The sequence below is a fragment of the Ceratosolen solmsi genome, unplaced genomic scaffold (assembly GCF_000503995.2).
Source record: "Ceratosolen solmsi marchali unplaced genomic scaffold, CerSol_1.0 scaffold13, whole genome shotgun sequence".
Taxonomy (NCBI): domain Eukaryota; kingdom Metazoa; phylum Arthropoda; class Insecta; order Hymenoptera; family Agaonidae; genus Ceratosolen; species Ceratosolen solmsi.
In genome coordinates, this window is record NW_011948418.1 from 7732155 (window position 1) to 7758066 (window position 25912).

Here is a 25912-nt window from a genome sequence, read left to right on the forward strand (position 1 = left end):
TTTCTACGTTCCCTTCTCCTCCTCATGGCTTTCTGATAATGAAGATGAAGACGCATCTTGAGACGAAAGGCTCTTCTTTGTTCTCTTAGGCGCTTAATTTTTGTTGCTGAATGTCTCGTGTTTCGCGAGAGAGAGAGAGAGAGAGAGACTGACTGACTGACGAATGGATATGTGGTGACCAGTTGTTACATTGTAAATAGTATTTCATCAAGGATTAACACCAATGTTAAATCATATATTACCGACCATTTTAAGCTATTTTGTAATTACTTTATTTTAATTAATCCTGATACTTTTATAGAGGCACACAATCAAAAGCACTTACTAACGATTAAACATTATTTTATTTTACTTTAACAACTAGTTCGTCACGTATAAAATAAAAATCATTGATTAACGAGCATATAATTGAATAGAACTTAAAACAACTTAAAAAAAAAAAAACTTTAAATAATTGCTTTATTTAATTTTTTTTAACTTCCTTAAAATGTGCCTTGGGACATATTTTATTTTGAACAAAAAATATTTTAATATTGTTTAATTCTACGAACGCTATAAGAACTATATTATTCTAGGAAAACAGTCGAATTATTATTATTATTATTATTATTATTATTATTATTATTATTATTATTATTATTATTTATTTTTTCATTGGAATATAGACATTAAATAGTAATTAAATATCTTTATAATTGCACAACAGAATGTTGTATCCATATATCACAAGTATATATTAAAATTCCTTTCGTAAATGCGTAGAAGTATTTTTTTAATGTTACGCTTTTGAAATTTACTGTTAAGTTTAGTTTCAATATTGTAATTAATGTTTAGTTTTCAGTACTGCATTTTTATAAATAAATATTGTTACGTTTATATAGAATATTAAAATTATGAAATATCTTTTATTTCTGTAAGCGGAAACGGCGACGTTGTAAAATGAAAATATTCATTTAGCCTTTTAAACGTTATATATATATATATATAATCTTTATATAATTTCCTTTACGCGTAATGTCTTTATTTCGCTATTTACTTTTATATAATTTCAAACTTACTAAATTTTACGAGTGGCTAATTGTGAATATAAACGAAAAATGAGGCATTACAGGCGATGGTTTACTAGAAAAAACAATCCAAACCATTTATATATAGTTTTATCGTGTATATTTTTATTTAGTTTCGTATCTTATTTGTTTCCAAAATCAGCACCTCATGAAACAGTTATATCAATATTTTTAAATGTGTACAAATGTGTAAAGCTGCAATAAAAAAAACCGTCGTTTAAAACTAATTCAAGTAAGCTGGATTATATGATAAAGTATTTATTTTTACGTTTTATAAAGTAGAATATCAGGTGAATGTGTTTCCAAAGAATTCGTATTTTTCATGTAATGCCGTTTGATAAGTGAAGAGGAGGGCAAAATAATGAATAAAAGTAGCATAGTAAAGTTGGAATTGATAATCGCTGATAAGTCAAAAATTAATTGTAAAGTGAAAATAATCATATAATGGCATTTTACTCTTATAGAAATCAAGTAGGAGAATTAAAATTATTGTAAAAAGCATAATACTAAGTAGTATTTCCTTATAACTATTTATGAGATGATTGTAGCAATTTCTTTGGAAGATATTTCTGAAAATACCAAGTTCATTCGAGCACTCATTCGACTTTCACTGTACAACTGTACACATACAAATGCAAAGTACTTGAATGTCTTTTTGTACCATCGACCTCGTAGGTTGCGCATAATTAATGAAAAGCAACGAAAGGATTTGTTTCCTGGTACAGTTGACAAGTTATAAAAATTATCTTCAATGGAATCAAGGCACACGTAGCGATATTTTACTGGCGGTAATATTTCGTCTCGATTGGTTCATTTTTACGATCATCGATCAGTTTATTGCGTTTTATTTTTAATATTCACAAATTAATATACGTTGCGAATGCGAATTCATCGAAAATTCATAAAAATTGCAATTACAATCGTTATTACTTCTTGGCCGTCAATCGTTTCATAAATCTTTGTTTTTCCATAAATTGTACCGAAGAATTAACAATTAATATCGTTTATTATGTAATGGTGAAAAACAGCAAAGTCCACGTTTTCCGTAAATGTCTCGCACTAGTGCCGTGATTCTTAAGTCTAAGATCCTCCATAATCTGGGCTAATAATCCACCATTTATATTCGCGAATGTGAAATGAAGAAAGGCGAGGGGAGGAACGAGAATCGACGGCGTTCAAACGCGTTCGCTATTTATTAATAACAACGGCGTTAGCACACGACATATTTTAAAAACAAAGTGAATCACTCCGAGATAATTTATTGAGAAAAACTTAATTAACCATCACCTCGGGGAATGAGCGAAGGCTCGCTCGGCTGGTAGGCAAAATGAACGCTAGACTCTCGGTCTCCCAATGTGCACGTCCTCGACGCAAAACGGGTCCTAGTGTTCCTTCTCCTCCCCCGGTACCCTAGCCACCTCATCCTCATTCACCTCTTGCTCCTCTTTCGCTTCTTCATCCTGATCATCATCATCATCACCATCACCACCACCATCACCACCACCACCACCACCACCACCACCACCATCATCATCACCATCATCATCATCATCATCATCATCATCATCATCATAATCACCACCATCATCATCATCATCATCATCATCATCAATAATCAATCATCGTCATCCTCATCAATAAACATCATCATCATCATAATCAATCATCAATCATCGTCATCCTCATCAATCAACAACATCATCATCATCATCATCATCAATCATCAATCATCGTCATCCTCATCAATCAACATCATCATCATCATCCTCATCAATCAACATCATCATCATCATCATCATCATCATCATCATCATCATCATCATCATCATCATCATCATCATCAATATCATCTTTTTAATCTTGATCTTCATCTTCTTCATCCTCTTATCTACCAATTAAACGCCCAGGCCTCATGATGGAGTCGGAGAAAAAGATCTTCGAGATGATGAACAAAAAGGCGGCCATGTCCAAGTATTGGATGCCCCTCGTCTGGGCGACGAACATCATCAACAGGGCGCGCAAGGAGCAGCTGATAACGAGCGACCACGTGGTGCAGACGCTGCTGGTCGAGCTGAGCGACATCCGCAAGAAGCTGGGCGGCCTTATCGGCTACGACACCGTTTGCGTGCCGCTCGTTTATACACAGGTCGACTATTGCTCTTTACACATGTTTATAAATATCCATTGCACTCGCTGCTTCGCTCTCGTTTCGATCGCGACCCACCGAATTGGTCATTTCGCGTTTACAAGTAATCTATCTCCCGAGTACGAGCTCCCATACGACCTAGCCGAATGTCATGGACCTGGGCGCACTCGACAATTAACCCTTTGAGCGCCGGAGCGCCGTTATCGTGTAAATCGGCTCGGAAGTTTTAATTATTTGTTTCGTGTTGGCAGAGGGAAACGATTGGCCCATTGGCAGTCGCTCGTCTGTCGTTTGCCGTTCCGTTTGATATTTAATAATCGTCATCGGGATAATACTTGCAAGAATTTTCCACTAATCTCCTGCACTTGCTTCTTACTTATGTTATTTTATCATTAAGAATTCGTCAAAGAAAATTATGTTTAAATGCAATTGGGAATAACGACGACGGACAAAAGATCTTTCACACAACAATTGTATTTTACATTTTATTTGTATTGCTGAGTACGTGATTAGACTACGTGAAGTAATTGAAATGAACAAGTGGCAAATAGTGATAAGTAATGCGGCTAATGAAATACTTCGCACTGGCAACAATTGAAATTTCAGCCTTTTCAATAAGTTGAAGCGAATACCTTCACATTTCACAAGCAACTTTTAACATGAGCGTATTAATATTCATACGTTGGCTCGAAGAATCGATGATTAATTATCGCATGTAATTCAACATTTTTGAAGAAAATATAATAATGATTTTTCTTATAATAGCAATGACATGCTAGACTCGAGACATTCGATAAGCTTTACATAAGCTTATCGAGTAGTTATTATTGGGTTAAAATTGCATTAGCCAAATCGGAAGTTACGATGTAAATATTTAACAATGTGCTATCTAATACAATTAATAGATCATTTAAATATTCGAAAAATCTTTAATGAAATGCGTGCGATAATACATAATTAATAATACGAGCATCTTCTTTATTTTTCAATGCGTTACACGATAATGAGAATTTTTTAAGTTTTAAATCATACGTTTCAGCATCGATATTTTAAGCGAGGGAAGTTAATTTACGAGGCAAAAATAATTGCATAACGTTATTACAATTAAGGAATTAATTTTTGTTTTTTTTTTTCAAAGAGTTTTAATATTTTTTAAAAATGACAATCCAATTCGAATCTTTCATAATTTAGCGACATGCAAATATTTATTAAAAGGAAAAAAGAAAGAAAAAAAAAAATTTTTTTTAAAGTCTGTCTAATTACTTGTTAATCTTGAAAAAATTAGTTTCCTTTGTCTTAAGAGTCATATAGGATAGCAAAGGATGCATCCCTACATACTTCATAATTCAGTGGTAGAATAACAATTGAAAATCTTGGCATTTTTGCATTATTGCAATGCATTGTTATATATGACTCAGAGGTTACACATTCATATATATATATATATATATATATATATATATATGTATATGCATATACAAAAAAAGTTGTTATCAAAGACTTATAAACCGACTGGAGTAGCTTTCTTGAAATTTAATAGTAAGCAAAAAAGAAATTCAGTCGTTACTCTATCGCACCGACACCTATTTACTAATTCTATTAAAGTAATCGATACCATCTAAGCGCTGCAGCTGCTGCGCCTACTCTCAGATCGATGATATGTTCCTGCGCATTATTGATTTAGTACCATTGTTTTTCGGAAAAGCCTTGACTTTTTATACACGTGTATGCAATAACAAGCAGCCAGATCGAATTTAAAGATACAGTCTCACATGTGCGCGAGGCGAATTACTTTTACGTAATATTCGTTGCATAATATGCATTCCTCAAAAAAACGGTACTCACCGAGACACAAAAGTGAAGAATGCACATTATTACGCTTGAGCCCTGGGCTTACCTGTTTACCATTTTTTTTCTTTCTCCTTACCTTCGTTCTCTCTCTCTCTCTCTCTCTCTCTCTCTCTCTCTCTCTCTCTCTCTCTCTGTACATCTCTCCCTCCCTCCCGCTCTCCCAAGCCTCCCTCGCTCGACTCTTCATTACGCGCGTGCTGTTTGTCGTGTTTAAAGCGCCAAGGAACATATGAGCGAACTGCCAAATGCTAATTTCGTTTCGTTTGACATAATGGCGCTGGCGAAGGTGTGTTGGAAAGAGCCGTGCATTGATGGCCGTGATGGTGTGTGTGTATATGATTTCAGGTGGTTACACTATCTCTCTACGCATATTTTTTCTCGGCTCTTTTAGGACGTCAGTTTATATCTCAGACTGAGGCTTGCGTCAGTGGAAAATACGAGGTCCCGGATATGTATTTTCCATTCTTTACCGCTCTGCAGGTATGCCACCAAGAGTCAATTTTATTTTATAATCGTGTGTATAATCAGAAGTGGAGCACAAAACGTGGATGCTTTCAAAATATAAATACGTCAACATCCGCAGATGATGATTAAGCGCACTTTTTTTCTTTGCTAAATTTCGACTAGTGCGGTCGAGTCACTTTTGATTTTATCGACGTCATCGTATTGTTCCTTCCTCTCTTGCTCTTTTAAATATTTATTTGAAAATAACATTTCAGGTCGGTAACTTCAAACCGAAACTTCCATTCATCGGCGATCTATTATTTTTTTCTTTTCTCGGTTTTCAAAGATATTACGAAAGGGAATAGGACGCTTAAGATGAATAAATTCCCGCAATATCATACACATACATATATATTTGAATTTGAAATCTTTTATTAATGCAAATTGTCTCGATATAAGTAAAAAAGTATTTAAAACAATTTTTTTTTTTTTTTTTTTTTTTTTTTTTTTTTTTAATCGATTTAATTAAATGCAATTGTCGATGTCTTCTCCCGCATTAAATGTTCTGCAATTTTTTATTTATTCTGAATTTAAAAGTACAATTCAGATATAAGTTGACACATCGATACGATAATAATTATAAAATTGCATTTTATAATGAAACAGATTAAGGATTAAAATTTATCATAATTTTTTTATTAGACGTATATTATACGTATTTATTAGACGTATAATTATTAGTACTCTTAATCGTAATTTTGTTTTTCTTTTTAATTCGTATTCTATCCAAATTTTTACCTTGTTCTTTTCCTTAAATTATTGCTTTTTAATTCATAAATATTAATTTCGTATCCTTGCAAACAACAATCATTTTAAAAATAATAAGAGTTACTGTATTGGTAAGAAAAAATTTTCATATGCTCATTGATCGGTATAAGGTTCATTCTTCGTAGGATTTTTTATGTTATTTATATTCTTAGAGGATGGACATTAATAACAAAAATAAGTAATAATCTACGTTCAACGATTACAGTTTTGTTTTTACGTCGGCTGGTTAAAAGTAGCCGAAGTTTTAATAAATCCTTTTGGAGAAGATGATGACGATATCGAACTCAATTGGCTGATCGACCGTCACATAAAGGTATGTGCGCAATTTGCACGGTGAAAAAATTGTATAAATCATTTCGAATCAAATCGCAAAGTCTGTCAAATATACAAAATCTTATTTATCATTTAATTTTATATAAATAGGCAACTTTTTTTGAGATCGCCACAACGATACAATGATAAAACTATGTAGTTAATTATACGAATTACAGCTTTCCCTTCGGTTTTTTGTCCTATCATGATAACAATAAACAACTGATTAAATATATTATTATGACGATTAAAAGATCTTATTAAAGTGAACTTTTGTAAAAATGAAATTCAATGCGCAAACATTCTCTACCTGAATTTTAGTAGATAAATGGCATCTTGCACAGCATAATTTGCTTAAATCATCGATGTGTAATAAATGAAATACGGAATGACAAATTAATGTACCCGGGTACAAACGGTAAATTTTCTCATCCCAAAGCACATGACTGTCCGAATTAAGAAATTAAGAGCAACATCCACGAGTACAGTCTCAACACTGGCTATAACGGTTCCGAAAATCATGACGTGCGTGTAGCGTCAGTTGTACGCGATAACGTTAAAATCGGTCATGTTACCGTCGACCCCCAGTCACTTAAAACCACATTAATCAGAACGTCGTCGCGTTGGCATTAAAAATCACAGGCTGGCTACATGATCGTGGACGAGATGCACGAGGAGCACCCGGAGCTGCTAAAGGACCAATACTGGGACGAGGTCGTGCCCAAGGATCTCCCTTATACGGTCGCGAGCGAACAGTACCGGAAGGAAGAGCCCAAGGGCTCGGCCGAGCACTACAAGGTCAAGGATAGTGACGCACTCTACGCCAACGTCTTCCTGGGCTCGCACGTGCACGGCCACAACGGGCACCGGACCAGCAAAGCCGCCCACATGCAAGACGACGTCTACGCCGATTACGTGAGTACTCCCTCGCACTCCTGTCCCCGGATGAATCTCTCGCCTTTCGCCTCTCATCTCGACACGGTTCTCCCTCTCTCTCTAGCTATCCATCTATCTATATATCGGTCTATACATTTATCTATCTCGATCGCGACCTATTGTTGATTTGCAGTCTATGCCATGCTAATATCTCCGCCGCATTGGTCGAGCGGCGTGCAATACTCGTCCATTTGTTCCTCGCTAATGTCTCTCCGTAATGGCCTTGAATATAATGTTTCTCCCGATGTAGGAAAGCGTGGACACGCCTCTGGTGGAGAGGAGAAAGAATTGGCTGCAACGCCAGATAACGAGGATGGGCTCGGTACGGAGCAGTTCCACGACCTACAGCAGCAGCGGCGCCGGCGGCTTTTTTTCTCGCAATCGTCACAATAGCGTCTACAGCAGCCCGGAGACGGCTCAGGCGGGTAACGCCATGTCACAGACACAGAACAATCCCAGCTTCAAGATATCTCTTTACGACCGGCTGAGGCGAAAGAGCATTCAGAGCCAACGCATGGGTCGACAAGGTAATTTTCTTCTGCTCACCCAATCCTAAGGTCCCAATGGAATAACTACCGTAGCTCCCCGTTGTAATATTGTACCGAGTCTCGTTCCTATCCACGTCGTACCCTCGCCCACGTCTACTCATGAAAGCCTATGGCTATCACCACTACTACCAATACTACATACAATTCACGCGCATTAAGAAGATCGTCGTTAGTCCGGCGCCTCTCTTCTTAAGAACTGCTGCCATTAGGAGGATCAGCCGAAGGAGCGCGAAACCGACGCTTCCCCCAGTGACGCAATGACCTTGGCGGCAGCCAATACCATAAATACGAGCGCACGATTAATGCGCGCATACGCTTCTTCAAAGCGACAAAAATCCAACTAAATGGAAAACCCGTGTGCGTAGGTACATTGCCGAAGCTGAATTCCATACCGATATCTCTGAAGAACCGGCCGCGGATTCCAACGCCGGACGTGACGAAGGAGGTGGTCGACCGGGAGCAGCGGCTCGCCCTCTCGGCGACCAATACCGCGAGCATCGGTGCAGGCGTCATTGGCATGATACCGCCCCCGGCTTACCACCACAACAACGCCGGGAATATCGCGGACGTGCCGGTGCTCCAACTCGTCGTCGGCAGCAGCACCACCGCACCGGGACTTGTCCTCACGCCCATTCAAGGTACGTTGTCCTGGAACATCCAGAGCGTAGCCTTTGTAGAAAACGAGGCAAAATATTGTATGACCATTGAAAAACGCCTAATTTAACATAGCGATTAATTAAAATTACGTTTTCCTTAAATGCTCATTCCATTTGACTTACTTCACGTGAATAGCATTAACTAATAAAAAAAAAATGGTTTATATATCAGAGACTCTGTCGAGGCTCTCTGATCTAATTTTCATAGTAAAAATCGCAATTAAAAAACTTTATTTGTCGTAATGAGCGTGCGAAGGAAGTAAAATGCATTCACCAACAAACTCATTACTTTATTTACAATATGGCATAAAAAAAGCTGTCTAAATTTAGAGTTCTTAAGGAGGTTGCTGCATAAAACGATAAAAAGTTGAACCACTTAAAATTCTTACATATTGCGCATTTATTACATTAATGGTCGTTACGTTTTTAAATATGCAGGAAAATGTAAGGTTTGAGGCAGTGCTCGAGACACTCGTTTCATAATACATGAACATACACGAGTAAATTACGTCCATTAAAAGCTGGAGACTGTGTTTAAAAGTCCATTAAATGCACTATTTTTAGACCTAATTTTCTCAGATGTAACTTTCAAAATAAATGGCGCGTAGAAAGAATATTCGATCAAATCGATCATTATATTAATAATTTTTTAAAATCAATTTTTAATTTCTATTTTACACGAGCTTTGTTCGAGCAGCCAAGAAACGAGCTATACCTTATCCACCTTTAATAGTTCCCCGAAGTAATTTAAAACTATAGCTCTTTTAACGTGCTGAATCGTTAAACGCTAAATGTCTGAGCATTAATCCCGATGAAAAAGAAAAAGAGAAATACGAATAACCAGGTCAGACTCGGGGAACGGGGAACGTCACATTCATCGACGGCTTAAGAGAAGTGTAGAAACACCTTCTCAAACGCATTACCCTCCCAGCATCACCTTGACTAAAGCTCGAATGCCCTTGACTCCCGCAGAGAAGACGGAAGGCACGCCGGTGTCGAGGCCAACTGCAGCGGCTGCCCATTTAGCCCAGGCGGTGCTGCCCCAAAGTCTCAAGGCCGCGAGTTTCGTGACGGTATCGCCACAGGCACTCCCAGTAACGATGGGTCAACTGACGCGACTCGTATCTGGCATTGCAACGAACTCGACACCAGGACACCATCACCAGCAGCATCATCATCACCAACAACAACAGCAGCAACAGCAACAGCAACAGCAACAGCAACAGCAACAGCAACAGCAACAGCAACAGCAACAGCAACAGCAACAGCAACAGCAACAGCAACAGCAACAGCAACAGCAACAGCAACAGCAACAGCAACAGCAACAGCAACAGCAACAGCAACAGCAACAGCAGCAGCAGCAGCAGCAATCGATCGGCGCCCCACCGAGTCCCCACGAGCCCACGACCCTCACGGAACTTCTTGAGGACGACACGAAGGATGAGGCTAAACATCCGCCTCCTCCTCCTCCTCCTCCACCTCATCATCATCATTATCATCATCATAATCATCAACAGCAGCAGCAACAGCAGCAGCAACAACCACCTACTCACGAGGTCTACAGCACGAGGTCGCCTATCGTCGTCGACCCCGAGAACCTCGATAAGTTCGCCAGCTTCTCGCCCAATCATCGCGACTGGGTAGGAACCAACTCCTTTTTATATTCCCTGTAGGCCAACTGCGATTTACTAGTTTCTTTTGGATTTTTAATGGCTCGGCAGTTTCGAATGAGTGCGCGCGAAAATACTGTTTCCGATTTGACACGTGTAATATTGAAATATTTTTTTATTTTAAACACCTTGCGGATATTTGCGACTTTCAGGACAATTAAAGAAATTATTTCACGTACTTAAATAATCGGTCGCGAGCATACGAAAAATGTAACGTTATATAAAATGATGACATACAGAAAATTTAGTATTTCAAGATTATTACTCTGAGTTGGCGATTTTGCATAATGCGTGAATTAATCGATGTTTTACAACATCCGGTTACAAATACAATTAAATTAAACGAATAAATTCTGTTCCTATTCCTAATGAAATGGACGATAAGTTATGGGCCGAATCGATTTATAATATATTTAATATCTAATGCTACTTTTCTCACGATATGCAAAAAAATTAAAAGCAAATCCTCGAAATCGAATCGTCGACTGAAACGGTCATACGTTTTTTTTTTTTTTTTTTTTTTTTTTTTTTTTTAATTTATTTTAAATAAGGCATATAAAAGATTTATTTAAAAAAATTTCTATTCTCAACTGATTATGTAATATATTTTATGCTTTGTTTGCTATTGAATAAAGCAGCAATAATGCCATTCTTTGAGAATGTGTAGTTGTGATAAACTCGAAGAAGTTAAATAAACTCAATGATATTAAATAATAATACATTTTTTCGTAATTGTATAACATTAATATTATACTCTTTTAATTGTTGTTTCAAATTCAAGTTCCTAGAATGTTATACAAAATATTGAAGAAATAATTATTAATAATCACTAGAGATTAATAATCACCCATCGACAAACAATTTTTTTTTTTATTATAATAAGATTATATTGCGTAAATTACCACGATTAAATTATTCTCATTATCGTTATTATTGTTTTTCTTTTTACTAAATTATGCAAATAAGGAAAATAATTTAAACTTAATATATCAGGTAAAGCAAAAAATGGTACAAGGTAAATTGATTCCTTTTTTTCAGTTTGTGAACCGCGATGAAAATTAATCAGAGACTATCGTATTAAAATAAAAATAAAAAATAATAAAAAAAAAAATCATTGAACGTACAATGAATAAAGATAAATATCATTTTTCATTATTAAATATTTAAACTTAATCCTATATTGGACTAGATTGACGTCATACAGAAATAATCTCTGGTTATTTCAAAATTCTAAACTTTATAGGTTTATTTGACGAAGACATAATTTATAAAATTGATAAATCTTGCGATAGATGATACATCCATAAGTGACTTTCTTGCACTTCTTTTTGAATAGGAAACGAAAATATTCAAAGTAATATTTTATTCATAATTAGATGTCATATTTTCACTGAGTCACAGCATTATGCATGACTTACAGTCATTAAGAGAATTGTATAAACATATTATGATTTCTCATATCGCACTATGTTTGATTATTAATCATTAATAGAGAATATTCTTTAAAGGAAACTTTATTACAAATACATAATTCATCATTACGGGCTGAAAATTCGAGTTGGAACAGATATATAAATAAATAAATAAAAATATTATTATAAAAAAATTTAATTAAAGATAGAAATATAAATATAACGTGGATAAAGCGTCCTAAGATTATAATAAACGTTCATCTGCGAATGAGGAGCCGGCACAACAAATCGTTATTTTCGGGTATCCTCGAGAGTCCTCCAAAAACTCGCAGGCTCCACTCAAAAGATCCCTAAATTAATGTTCCCACTCGACAAAACGAGTTCTTAGCGCAAATAAAAGATTCGATCTCGAGTGACGTGAAGCGACAGTAAAACTGAAATATGCCCCACCCCCTCCACAGAGTCTACAGAACTACGTGATGCAAGCGACGGATCACAGAGCGACGCGATCCGAAGCAAAGGGCCGGCGCTCGACGTCCCTCCCAGGACCACCGGTGACGGTAATAAGCCACCAGGTACGCGAGGACCGCAGCATGTCCCTGCCCCACTCGCTCGGCCTTCATCATCAGGCGGAGATGAAAGTAGACCCCGCGACGCCGAGGCTCGAGAGCCTCTGCGTGGAGAGGCTGCAGCCGCCCGTGCAAAGGCCAAGAAGTGGCAGCTTCGACCAGACGGCGAGGAAGAGCGCGGAGGAGGTGTTAAGGAAGATCAGCTTCAGCGGCAATGGGGCCACGGGCACGGGGAACGCACCCGTGGCCAGTAGCAAACGCGGCGAGGTATACGTCTGACGATCGCTCATCTCCTACGGCTTCGTCTACTCCCTTCTTCGTCCTTCGCACTGCTGTCTGGTATTCACGACTCTTAGCCCACGGAGCCGGATTATGCAGCTCTCGGTGGAGTGGATTTCGTGCCCGACAAGCTGCTGCGGCGAATAGCGATTAGTAGAAAGTCAATGGGGAGTAACTCTTATTCAAATTCGTAACTATGTGTGACATTGATGCTTGCGAATTTTCCTGCTGTATGGTTGTTGATCAAATCAGCAGTCAATGGCAGTTAGAATGCAATTTTCCTTTTCATTTTTTTTTTCTTGATTGATTCTTTTGTTTATCAACGAAATTGGTATTGCGCTCAGTTACGCTTGTATTATTCTGATTTAACAGTTAAGAATTGTTATATCATATCAGTTCTTCAAAGAACGATATTTTTTAATGGAATAAGTAAATAGAAAGTAATGATATTATTTTCTACTAGTTTTCTTTCTTTTTTTTTTTTTTTTTTGTTTTGTTTTTCTTGGCTTAAATTTAGTCGGAAAATCACTAGTATTAACGGATAATTGACAAAAAATATTATGAGTCGTCGCAACATCCTTTTTTTCTTTTTTTTCTTTTTTTTTATCAATTTGTTTCTATCAATAAATGCACGTATTTAATAAAGAGAGAAAATACTCGCTTTATTTTGATTCTAAATTCTATATTACAATGATATTTTCACGGCAAAAAAATTCATCTTCGATATAATTATATATATATATATATATATATATATATATATGCGTGTATGTATGTATGTATGTATGTATGTACGCATGTATGTATGCATGTATGCATGCATGTATGTATGCACCTATGTATATGTGTACGACAAGGGCATCATACGTCGCATGTGTAAATTAGTAAGTTGGATGAATAAATTTTCACATGGGTTATTTATGCGAATTAATTGATGTGAGTTGCTTGGGAATGGATTAATTGAAATAATCGACTTAACTGAGAAAACATGAATCCTCTTTATCCATACATAGAACTGAAGAATAGAACTAAAGGTTAGAATGACTCGGTGACTTGAATTGACTTGAAGGCGAATGTTATTAAAGTTCAAAGAAATATTTAATGAAATTACGACGAACTATTTTCCGTTCATCGAATCAATGTAAAAAGTATATATAGGAAATTAATCACATGACAGAACTTTTAGAAAAAATTTAATTTTTGTAAATTTATACTTGTCATTCAGTACTTGATACGAATAAATTAAATTTAAATGCAAAATAGCGCGATTGATGATACGCGAGGTCTCATTAATTTTTAGCAATGTTTCAAGTATTGTTAGATATAATGAAAAGGAAATAAAATTTTCGAATTTTCGATAAGATAATCAAAAAAGATGAAGAAAAAAGTATTATTTTAAATATTGTCAAATCATATTCGAATTTATATTATACCATCTTTATTATATGGATATTACATGAAAAAGGAAGCTGTTTTTTTTTTTTTTTTTTTAATAGTTTAAACGTTCTCTTTATAAATATATTAATAGTTCGTCATTTTCGTAAAATATATGTAAATTATATTACGTATCGTTTCGTAAGAGTGAAAATAGTGATTAAGTCATATAATAAAATACTGTTTTGACTCATCACTAATGTTATATATAATGTTACTTTCGCTTTGGAAAGCGCAAGAAAAGCATTACTTCGTCGTTCTCTTGCGTCTAAAATCGTATGAACTTTGCTAAATGTGAATGAGACGTTTTATTCTCCTAAATAATTATACTTTGCGACTAATTAATTTCCTATACGTATAAATTATTCGTAGTTATTAATAAGAGGAGTGATTTAAATATGAAAGTTTAAAAAAAGAAAAAAAACTTTTATAAACTGAATGTTGCTTTTAAATCATTCGTTTACAAAATTAAAGATCTTTTATTTTATGAATAAAAATAACAATTTAATAAAGTTACCTAACATTTTTATTACTTAATTTTTATACAATTTTATTAGCTAAATTTCTATTGAGAAAGGACATTTGCCGCGATGTAATAATCAATTTTTAGTTAAATGATGGGGCTGAAAGTGTATCTATGTTACTGGTTTGATACTATTCATGCCGTCATTATGCCAGTAGCGCTCTAGTACTGATCGGTTTGAAGATTAATGTAAGAGACATTAATTATTATTATTATTATTATTATTATTATTATTATTATTGTTTATTTTTATTATTATTATTTTTATTATTTTTTAATGCAAAAATCACGATTATCGCCGTGATTTATGTTATTAGCTAACGGAGGAAGCGTGTGTGTACAGTGTTTTCATGCGCCGAATGAACGCTCAGTGATATGTCACGGAGTAATTAGTATATTGAACAAAAATTTATATTATTAAACGATAAATAATTTAACTATATCTTCCCAAGCGACAATATACCGTCCTACATTTGTGATGTTCGATATTATTGTTATTTGATAGTTTCGTAATGAAACAATATTCATGGCTATAATATTAATAGAAATTTAAATATAATAAGGATGATAATTATTGTAATAAATTTTTTATAAATAGGAGGGTAATTACGTCGCATGAAGTGAGCGTAAACTATGCAGTCTGTGTTTAATTGGATAATGTGGATTGTGGATCGCGGAAATTATTTGCCTTCAATTGTATATCACACATGTACTTTTTTCATATCTAGGTACGCGGTGACACACACTTACAAGTTTCGTATTAAAATATGATTCAGTCATAGGTCATGTTTTTTTTTTGTTTTTTTTTTGTTTGTTTTTTTTTTTTTTTATTGACAATGAATTATTAGTATTGTTTGTCTTAGTTACAGACGATTAAGTTATAAAAAGATCGGAAAAAACAAACCGGCCTATCTTATGTAAATAAGTTTGATATACTATTAACCCGATTAGCGAACGAATGTTATTGCCATACTTTTACAAGATTCTTCGTTCGGCGCAAATATATGTATATTGGAGTATCGAATTCTTTTTATACTCGTCAATTTAACCGAGATTATGATTTTCTTCTTATTATTTTTGGATGCTAGAAAACGAATATGAACGGATATGTGCAATTTTTCTATGGGGCCATACTCGCCATACTCATTTGTATTTTTTGTGTAACGATGTTATAAACTAAAATGTTAGGGCAATATAAATGAATGTGAAAAAAAAAAACTTTGCACTTCCAAGACGATTGTTAAGTTTGTAGTTTCAATGATTAAGCTGTGGTTAGCATGTCGTGGGTAAATGTAAACGACAATCACACATGTAACATTCTTTCTGATACAGGAAATGTGTAGATATTATTTAGTAATCAAGTCAAAGGATTCACTTAATATTATTAGTTATGCAAAAATGATACATTTAAAAGAAAGTACATTTTGTGTATGGCAATATAAAAATAATATAATTCTTACTTGAATTGTATATAATTTGAGTTATAATTAACATACATTTATTAAGTAATATGATATTTACGGTAACAAATATTTTTAAGACGAATATTATTATCAATGATAATTTGTCATTATAAAAGTTTCCGTAAGTATTTTAAAAACAGTAAATCATTTAATTATTACAAATGTATGCAAGTTTTTTTAATTACAAAGAAAGTATAAGTGTTTAGTAGAAAATTTATGCACATGTAGATATTACACATGGAACATTATAGTAAAATCATTTTTGTTACCTTTCATTATAGACTCATGATAAAAATCAACTAGCAGTTAAGCATGTAGAGGTAATATGATGAATTTTAATCGCATACCTGAAGCGTTTGTAAATATAAATCAATAGTTCATACAAATATCTATAGCATTGTTGTGTAAAGTAAATAAATAATAAGTAAATAAATAAATAAATAATAAATAAATAAATAAATGAATTAGATAAAAATGTATTATGGTATTTAAGCAAATAAATTAAATATATGGGCCTATAAAGAACTAATTACTTTTATTGCAATAGTATTAGTATTAATTTAATGTTATTTACAATGGCGGAATAATTGTAAGTACAATTTCAATGCTAAATAAAGATTTGCGAATTCAATAGCTCCTTGTTTGCATTTTTTTTTTTTTTTTTTTTTTTTTTTTTAAACTTTTTTGTCAAACTTAATTCGAATATATAATGGAGCGAACACGTTATTTTAAATAATACCAATTGATAAAATATCAAAATGATTTATTCTTTATAATATATCAGTACAGTATCGTACATTGCACACACATGCCTTAGCAACATACCGTATTCGTCAGAAGTGATAATTGTACTTCTGAATTAATGTTGCCGATACACAACGCTTATTAACACTGAGCGGTCACAATTTTCAACTACAAGTAAAAAATACATTAATTAGTAATATAACGAATGACGTCCATCGCTAGAAAAAAATATAAAATAAATATTTTTGCAATCTTACCTAAACGTAAATACCAACCCACAGTAACAGAAATAAGACCCCAAATCCTGAAAATAATGCCGCCACTAGAGAAATCAATAATTCTTTAAATATATCTCGAGTAAACTTTGTACTGGTAACTTCGTAGACAAAAAACCAAGCTGTGAAGAAGATTCCAATGCCCAATAAAATAAGTGCTAGAAGTGGAAATACTGTTGGGTTGATTGGTGAAATATATCTTGTCATATTCTCAATTTCCAACTGAGCAAAAAAAAAAATTGGTCAAATTTGAAAAATAATTTATTGAAAGAGAAAGTCGACATTTGACAATGATAAGATCGTTATCATGTCCATAGATTTAATAAATCTTCAACAGTAAAAAACCGTTTAAACGATTGAAGTGCAAATCGAATTTATATTGGAATATCATAATAAATTAATTCTTACCGTCATTTTGATGTGACTGTTGATGTTGACGTGGCCGGGGAAGTAACCTCAAACTTATGCTTTAAGCAACCGGAGTATTTCCGCGTTCTCCTTCTCTACAATACACACGATAAAATTCATCAGCAGTTGAGCAAAATAACTAGTGATCTATATCGGTATTAGGTGCATCATCATACAGACAATTCGGTTAAAGTACACTTACTTTATTGACAGTAACAATACGCCTTCGTTAAGTGATACTATAGACTTGATTGTGTGTGTTCTCACTCTGTCTACATGCCACGATATGCGCACCAACGTACACACGCGCCAATGCGAATGTGTCCTTACTGGTCAGCGTGGGTGTTTGCATTGCACTTGGTATTGCGCGAACTGCTTACTTGAACTTGCGATGACGTCAGCAACGCAGTCATTTGCCATCCGTTAGCCTCATCATTCGTATTCATTCATCTCGGTCGTACATTTTCCCTGGCTTTCGATGAAAATTCGAATTTTTTTCTTTATGTTTTTCGTCAAAATTTACAGCAAACAGTATGTTCTTACTAATGTGACGACTAATCAGCTGTAGGTAAGAAGCGTTCGCCACAAACATTGAAACTTAGATAAAGTAAAAATAATTTTTAAAACGATGATAAATCCAGTATCGCCTAATAATGCTTATACGCAGCCAAGTACAAGCTATTGCGGTTTAAATCGCCAAACCCGTACATTTATAATTCCAAATTAAAAGTATGAAGCAAAGTACTTAAGGACGTCTTGTAAGGATTCATATTTTCGAACGTTAATGCCACCACAAAAAATGGCGCTGTCTTCCAACTGTGAATCGGTGAGTACTGTGAGGATTGAGGATCCTCAGCAAAAGAGATTTGTACATGAGAATAGGTCGTAAAAAAATGAGAATCTCTCTCTGTCTTGTTTGTATGACTATTCTTATATATAGCGGAACGAGCGAGATAAAGTAATAGAGTGTATGTGCTATATGGCTGTGTGCTGTGATATCTGGCTTTATTATTGCGGGAGGTACGCGGAGGTTTTACTGTCATTTTCACGCATCCGCGAGGATCCCACGAGTGCTGCTGTCTCGCATAAACGTCGCGCCAACTAGTCCCGGACGATTCGCAACAGTTGGATTCCTTGAGAAAAACAGGAGATTCACCCACGGGCGGATAAACGTACGTGAACATACAATTTAGTTAATAAGACTTGGAGTGTGTGCGTCGCGCGCCAGACTTATTCAGTCTCTCTCTCTCTCTCTCCCTTTCTCTCCCTCCCCCTCTCCCCCTCCCTTCCTCCCTCTCTCTCTCTCTCTCTCTCTCTCTCTCTCTCTTTCCCGTCATCCCGTCATATCTATCTCGGGGGAAGTTTCTTTCGTCTCGCAAAGCGTTTTATCCTTTCTATTTCCCTTTCCGCGATGATGCATCTGCGCGAGCCCACCCCCCGATCCTATGTGATATCGTATCGCTCGCATCGTCTAGAAATTATTGCTGGATTTCGCTGAACATCTCGCGTGATTCATACGATTCTGTCTGCCTTAATTCATTACACCTCTGTCTTTCGTAGTATTTCTTTTCTTTCTCAAACACGAGTGGTTATTATTAGATGCTTTATAGATTACTGGGAGAGTCGCGAAGAGTTTGGGAATGTTCTTTTATCGCTTATAATCAGCCTTAGTGAGTCGCGATTGCTGAAAAGTATATTTATGTTTGAAATTTAGAAAGAATTCATTTAATACATTTAATGGAGTTGGGTTTGACTTTTTGATTCAATGATGCAATGTTTCATTTATGAAAATTGCTTTCTGCTATTTTTAGAAGTCTGTGAGAGCTTCGAATTAACAAGAAGACCAATAATTGTATTAAAAATATTATAAAGATGTCAAAGTTCAATAAAGGAACGTTGTTAATGAAAGCAGCGAGGATACCCTCAAATGAGTAAGAAAACAAATCATTTTGCTACCTAACCTTTTTTTCATATAATTTCTAAAAATCAAACGTTAAATTAACAAATTTATCCATTACGCTTTACAGCCAAAATTTTGCAATATTATGGTTTGACGCAGTACCAACATAAACTGTAGTCAACAGTATTACGATATTTTTATCGTATTAATATGGATTCTCCACCATCTTACTCACTAAGTATAACTGGACCGCTGAGCGATATTGCCAGTAGCGGTATTGGAGTCTCCATATCTAGTGACTCTGTTCGAGCCCAATTTGCAACTACAGAGGTTCGATTTATTATATACGAATTGAAATGAAAAGCCTTACTATTTCAAAGATTATTTATAGTTGGAAAATTTTGTACTACCATAGCCCAGACCAAAATATCATTGATTATTGACAATTGCAAACAATCGATCAATATAATATTCATATTTATAAAACTAATGTAATTGAAAATATAAATCTGTAATTAAGACATTTGCAACAGGTAGAAATTGTATATACTAATTAATTAAAGTCAGTGATTCGGTAGCTATAATCTTGGACTCTGGATCTGGATTTATGTTCTGTTATCAGGTAAATCATTAGAATTTGTATATACTGAACAAATTATTCAGTATTTTAAACGCACTTACCTATTTTTTTAATTTTAGTTATTCAAAATCCATTTGAAACTGTAAAGTCCAATATTATAAACTATATAGTCTAGTTATAAAGTTCAATAATAGTACTGTTATATTGTAGAATGGTTTGATAGAAGATTTCAAATATAGCACGAGCGTTAATTTTTTCATCCATTTTCTTAAATGTAAAAAGTGCCAAACTTCAGTACGATAATACTTTGCATTTATTTAAAATAAACATTGAAATAAATGTATTTTCATAAAAAATGACAAGTATTTATAGCTTTTTTCTAGTAACATACTATTTTATAAAGGATATTATCATTTGTGAATATTATATTTATTACATTCATGAATAATTGCATATAAATATTATAATCATAACTTTGAATAGTTTAAAAATTTAATTTTACAATAAGCATTAACAATAATTAGTTAAAAATATTTTAAGTATTTAAAATAGCATCGGAACAATGAATAATATTAATAACATATTGATATAACATTTTAGCTACAGGAAAGCGATATGGAGAGTAAATCTTTATCGCAAGATTCGTTTGATTATTCGGATGGTATGCACGGTGAGAATTTTAATACATTGAAAAAAGGGCCTACTTGGACAGATGTTCTGTCCGCTGCTGCTGCAACAGTGGCAGAGCAAAGAAAATTAGAAGTAGTCGATATCGCTATCAAACCTCCACCAGAATTTCAAGACAGCCCATCGCCACCTGACACTTCCACTTCGTCTTTAGAACCACTGTCTATGGATACCAAAACTGTTTTAAGCGTCAGAAGGAGAGTCGCATATCCCTGTATTCGAGAGTTCGCGGAAAGTTTAGTTGAAACAATAGTGGAAGAGGCCTTGGCCATGTCGTGTAGAATATCTTGGCCCGATGGAAAGATAACTTTAAAGCCTACAAAACACACTCCTAATACAGAAGCAATGCACATAAATTGCAATAATCGAATTAATAAAAAGTAAGTTCACACAAAGAAATTAAGTGGCTACAATTTTTATAAATTGTTTAACAGTTTTCATATAGGAAAGTACCGATTTTTAATTTGTATTTGTCAACATTCGGTGATTCAACTTTATCTAGTCTATCAAAAAATATCTTTTGCAATTATTAATGATGCAATTATTAATTTGATAATTTCACCGTTCGCAAATTAAAAATTATTATATATAAATAATAATAAATAATAATATATATAAATAAGTAATTAATAAATTAAATTTATTATTCATACAGCGGATTAAATATACGATAATAATTTTTTTGCGTAGCAGTTCAACGCGAGTGTGGATGTCGGATTACATGACGTCCTCTTCGCCGGGGCTGGCTACTGCCGGCTATCAGGGTACGATAACTATTACGCCTTTTAGTACGCTTAATCGTCCAAATTCACGCTCGTCGCTCGCCTCGTCACGGCTTTCGAGCTCCCACAATTCCATCAATACAACCGGTTTGAGCAACAAAGCCGACGACAGTAGCTTTATCACCTCGGCAATGTCGCACGACATTCTCACAACCAGTCAAATAAGCGACATGTACAACGTACCCTTCGACTCGGATATCTACACGGTGCCCATCGACATGGTACGACCTCTTCATCACGAACTCAGGACACCCCAGCGACCGAAACGCCACAAGCATCATCGCAAAAGGAGACGGAATACCTCGGCGAGCTCTCAAAGCGAACTAGACTTTCACATGCAGCATCAACAGGCGAGACATTATTGCGGGGGGATCCTGAATAAGCCGAGGACCATAAGTCACGTGGCCAAGTCGCAAAAGATGCTGGCGGACGTTTGCTGTAGCGATGTCAATGCTGCGACAGCATCCGCTAATGCGACCGTCAATGGTGCCTGTGGTAATTTCTTAGCCCGATATTTTCTCATTTATCCTGGAAATGCTGATAATTCCTGTAGGATTGATGTAGAATCTATGTAATGTCTTAAGAACGGGTAACATTATTGGCTAATCAGTTTATAAAATAGAATAAGAATAGAATGCTTTTTAATTATATTCGACAATTATATATGTAAAGTACATGGCAATTTTGTTAAAAATTGCATATTAATCGTTACTCCATTTAACTGGTAATTATTATTGTATAAAGCAAGTTCTGGTCGTAATTAAATGAAAGATTACTTGAGTCAATTTTGTCAAAAGTCCAATATCTTATAATAAAATTATCGATCTTGTAAGGTACAAATGGTAAGAGGCACAGCGTAGTTGGCAGCTCGTTAACGGTTGTCACAGCAGCTGCCCAGAGTCGCCAGCAACAGCAGCAGCAACAGCAACAACAACAGCAGCAACAACAGCAGCAGCAGCATCACAGGCAATTAACGAAATCGTCGAATAGTCAGGTTAGAAATATCGGCGAGCCTATCCATATGACGCTGCACGAAGTGAGACAGTACCTGCAAACTCTGTACTCGTCCGGTTCGAGCGAGAGCTGCAGCGAGGTGAAAATGAAGCGCGACAAAATGGCAAAGATGTTGCCCCAGCAGAGTATCGGCCAACTCGCGGCAATGCCCAAACTCCTCAATTTGAACAACAACAACAAATACAGCAATCCCCTGAATACGGAATCCTCAACAACGAACACGCCTATATCGAACAAGAGTAGCAACGGCCTCATACAGCAATCGATAACCTTAACCAATATAAATAACAATAATAATAACAATAACAATGGTAGTAGTAATACGAAGAAGCATAAGAAGAACTCGCTTTCCACCCTCAAGCACAAAAAAGTGAAAGACGAGCAGATGCAGCGAGGGGACGACCTGAGAGCGTTGGACGGGGGGATGGATAGCAACACCGGAAATAGTAATAGAGAGAAAATAAAGAAGAGTCAGCGCAACTTTTCGCTTAATCTTAAGCAGACTCTTTGCAACATCTTCAGGTTTGTTTCAGGCATATGTGCTGCGCAGATAATAATTAGCCATAGTAGTTTAGCCAGTAGTATTTATAATTTAGCTAATAGTATTTATAACTATGATAGCTTTACATTGTTCTTTTGTAATGGCGATCGGTCTGTTGCATATGCCGAGAATAATTTGTTAGGTAAATACGTAAGCCATCGAATATTTAGTCAAATGTTTTACCATAATTTTATTAATGATCCGTAAAATTTCCATGCACATAATTAATACATGTATAATCATAAGAAGGTGGCTATTATAACTATAAAGAGTTATTTAAGAAGTTTCTCGCCATGTTTATTTAGAACGCCAATCGGTGTTTTTAATTCAGACTGAATGCAAATATATTTTAGACATAATAACGAGATTATTAATAAAGAAGTCGGGTGTGCGCTTAATTAAAAAACATCTTATATGCATTTATTTCGAACTGCAGGTTCAGAAAGATCGGCTCACCGGAGCATCAATTTGTCACGAAGCGGAATAACGTGATGCAGCAACAGCATCAGCCAGTAGCTGATGTTATAGTCCAGGACGAAGACGACCTTGTGGCGGATTACGAGCAGCATCCGTCTCAGCAAGTAAACAATAATAACGGCATTTCATTGAGCGGTGACTTCGATAACGTGGAGAACGCGACGACGACGGCGATGACGACGACGACGACGACGACGACCGGGACGACGGCCCAGAAGTTGCCTTTCTTTAAGCGCGCCTTGCCCCCGTTGCCCAAGACTGTGAGCAACGGACACATTGAGGCCACGAGCGAGAGCCTCGCCAATGACGGCGTCATCGTAAACGGGACCCTCGGCGCACTACCCAGATGCGAATCGCCCGTGAATTCCATGCATCAAGTGCCGCAGCCGAGGTCTCATCAACAAGCGGTGCCGACGGAAAATGTCGACGAGCCACTCAACGAGGATACCAGCATGGACTTTGCAGCTAGCATAGAGAAGGTCAAAGATGTGAGTGGAATTACTCAATAGGTTTTAATAATGATTTTATGACAATTCACATTAATATTAAAAAGGTGCACCCGTCATATTAAAATTACACTATACACCTATAGAATTCAAACCACATATTCAAAATATAATCTGCATAATTTTTAAATTACAAAAAAAATATATAAAAATATATATAAAATGCGATGCAAGCAATTATAACGACAGCAGCAGCAATAATAGCAACAACAATAATAACAATAGCAAAAATAACAATTAGAATACGACTTTGTATTTGAATAGTGATTAATTTAATGAGTTTGAAAACGACGAATACCATTAACGATATTTAATTGTGCTCTATTATTATGATATTTAATATGAATACCAATTCATAATTGCAAAACGTGTTACATTACATACATATTCATTTTTGAAGTTGAGAAAAAGATTCTGAAATTTTATTGTGCAATAGCCTTAAAGAAACGAAGAATTCAATTTAGAAAAAATTACAATACTGTATTTGTATTTCTGTTAAAGCTTGTAATTACTTTTGTATAATTATAATTTATCTTTACACGCGCTTGTGCATAAAATGATCGTTTTATGTATGTTTCAGTATGGCTGGTATTGGGGTCCCATTAGTGGTGAGGCTGCTGAGAAAATTTTATCCAACGAACCCGACGGATCCTTCATCGTTCGAGACAGCAGTGACGACCATTACATATTTTCATTATCGTTTAGACTTAACAGTTGCGTTCGACACGTTAGAATCGAACACGACCAAGGTAATTATTACTCCATAGATAGTATCCAGTAGATAATTCTGTCGTCAACATAAAATTCATTGAAATAACTTGTGGTGTTGAAATGTTTCATAAACCTATTTTAAGACATATTAATTTACAGCAGAAATTCATTACGCGCATTCGTTACGTATTAATCTGAAAAATTAATTATGTAACTAGAAAAAAAATCAATGAATCAAAAGCCGTTAGAGAATTTCAGTATTGATAACGATTGCAAAGAATGAAAGTCTCTTGATATTAAAAGAGTTTCATAATAATTATAAATTGTAAGATACTATCGTGTGAGAATTGCTTTGATATAAGAAAAAAATAAATAAAAATTGCATGTACGCGTTATGAATTTTGTGGAACAACTTGCTACAGGCAACTTCAGTTTCGGCAGCTGCACCAAGTTCAAGTCACACACGATCGTGGATTTCATCGAGAACGCGGTGGAGCACTCGCGAAGCGGTCGCTACCTCTTCTTCCTCCATCGGCGTCCCGTCCTCGGGCCCATGCGCGTCCAGCTTCTGCATCCGGTCTCGCGCTTCAAGCAGGTTCAAAGCCTCCAGCACACCTGTCGCTTCGTTATTCTGAAGATGGTGCGCAAGGATCTGATATCGACATTGCCACTGCCCCGGCGGCTGATCGATTATCTCAGCGCGCCTCATTATTATAGCGAGCAGTTGGCCTGCGAGCAGGAGGAGCGAGTCGAGTCCCCTGTTAGTTCATCCACTGGTGAGCTCGAGAAGATCTGCTTCACGCCCCAGGGCTTATCGTGAGCGGCGGCGACGAGCGCCTCAACGCGCCTCGGCCACGCCGACCTTCTTACCCCTCAACGTGCATTACTAACGTTACAATGACGATGACACGAATTGTACGATATATTGTAGCGATATTAACGGATGGATGTGCGTAGTTATATATTAGATGAATGGGGATTTGTGCGCGAATGAGCGTAGAGAGAGAGAGAGAGAGAGAGAGAGAGAGAGAGAGAACGAGAGAACGAGAGAACGAGAGAACGAGAGAAGGCGTGTGTGATCTCTCAAGTGGGAGACCATTGCTACTGTGCGGTAGCGCTCGAGAATCGAATGGAGCGTGTGGTTGTTTT

At 35.6% G+C, this 25912-nt stretch overlaps 3 protein-coding genes across 5 annotated transcripts in view; 2 read left to right on the forward strand and 1 right to left on the reverse strand.

Moving 5' to 3' along the window:
• Nucleotides 1–13182, forward strand: part of Best2 (bestrophin family protein) — a 36255-nt gene extending 23073 nt beyond the window's left edge. The window contains exons 5-13 of the mRNA XM_011497314.1: nt 2975–3213; nt 5410–5544; nt 6542–6649; nt 7291–7563; nt 7835–8111; nt 8498–8770; nt 9761–10107; nt 10309–10428; nt 12332–13182. Of these exons, the coding sequence (XP_011495616.1) occupies nt 2975–3213; nt 5410–5544; nt 6542–6649; nt 7291–7563; nt 7835–8111; nt 8498–8770; nt 9761–10107; nt 10309–10428; nt 12332–12718 (2159 nt within the window). The 3' untranslated portion in view covers nt 12719–13182. The remainder of the gene's footprint in view (nt 1–2974; nt 3214–5409; nt 5545–6541; nt 6650–7290; nt 7564–7834; nt 8112–8497; nt 8771–9760; nt 10108–10308; nt 10429–12331) is intronic.
• Nucleotides 13183–17139: 3957 nt separating this feature from the next.
• kud (oligosaccharyltransferase subunit 5 kud) lies at nt 17140–17816 on the reverse strand. The gene is made up of 2 exons (XM_011497050.1): nt 17566–17816; nt 17140–17379 (listed from the first exon to the last, which is right to left on the reverse strand). Exons 1-2 carry the CDS (start codon nt 17569–17571, stop codon nt 17140–17142), a joined length of 246 nt encoding a protein of 81 aa, XP_011495352.1. The 5' UTR covers nt 17572–17816.
• A 554-nt stretch (nt 17817–18370) lies between these two features.
• Nucleotides 18371–25776, forward strand: LOC105360212 (Suppressor of Cytokine Signaling at 16D). 3 transcript variants are annotated; one of them, XM_011497052.1, is made up of 9 exons: nt 18371–18391; nt 19377–19496; nt 19593–19795; nt 20646–21112; nt 21423–22009; nt 22348–23050; nt 23506–24034; nt 24633–24801; nt 25186–25776. In XM_011497052.1, the coding sequence occupies exons 3-9, from the start codon at nt 19676–19678 to the stop codon at nt 25581–25583; spliced, it is 2973 nt and encodes a 990-aa protein (XP_011495354.1). In that variant the 5' UTR covers nt 18371–18391; nt 19377–19496; nt 19593–19675; the 3' UTR covers nt 25584–25776. The 3 variants fall into 3 exon arrangements, with proteins under 3 accessions (XP_011495354.1, XP_011495353.1, XP_011495355.1); XM_011497051.1 differs by lacking the exon at nt 18371–18391 and adding an exon at nt 18661–18737; XM_011497053.1 differs by lacking the exons at nt 18371–18391; nt 19377–19496; nt 19593–19795 and adding an exon at nt 19886–20087.
• Nucleotides 25777–25912: the final 136 nt, after the last annotated feature.

Bases quoted from the DNA above. Each gene is read 5' to 3' on its own strand.
- LOC105360212 (XM_011497052.1), top strand. From the start codon at position 19,676: ATGGATTCTCCACCATCTTACTCACTAAGTATAACTGGACCGCTGAGC. The intron at 19,796-20,645 runs GTTCGATTTATT...ATAACATTTTAG, and splicing joins CCCAATTTGCAACTACAGAG to CTACAGGAAAGCGATATGGA. The intron at 21,113-21,422 runs GTAAGTTCACAC...TTTTTTGCGTAG, and splicing joins AATAATCGAATTAATAAAAA to CAGTTCAACGCGAGTGTGGA.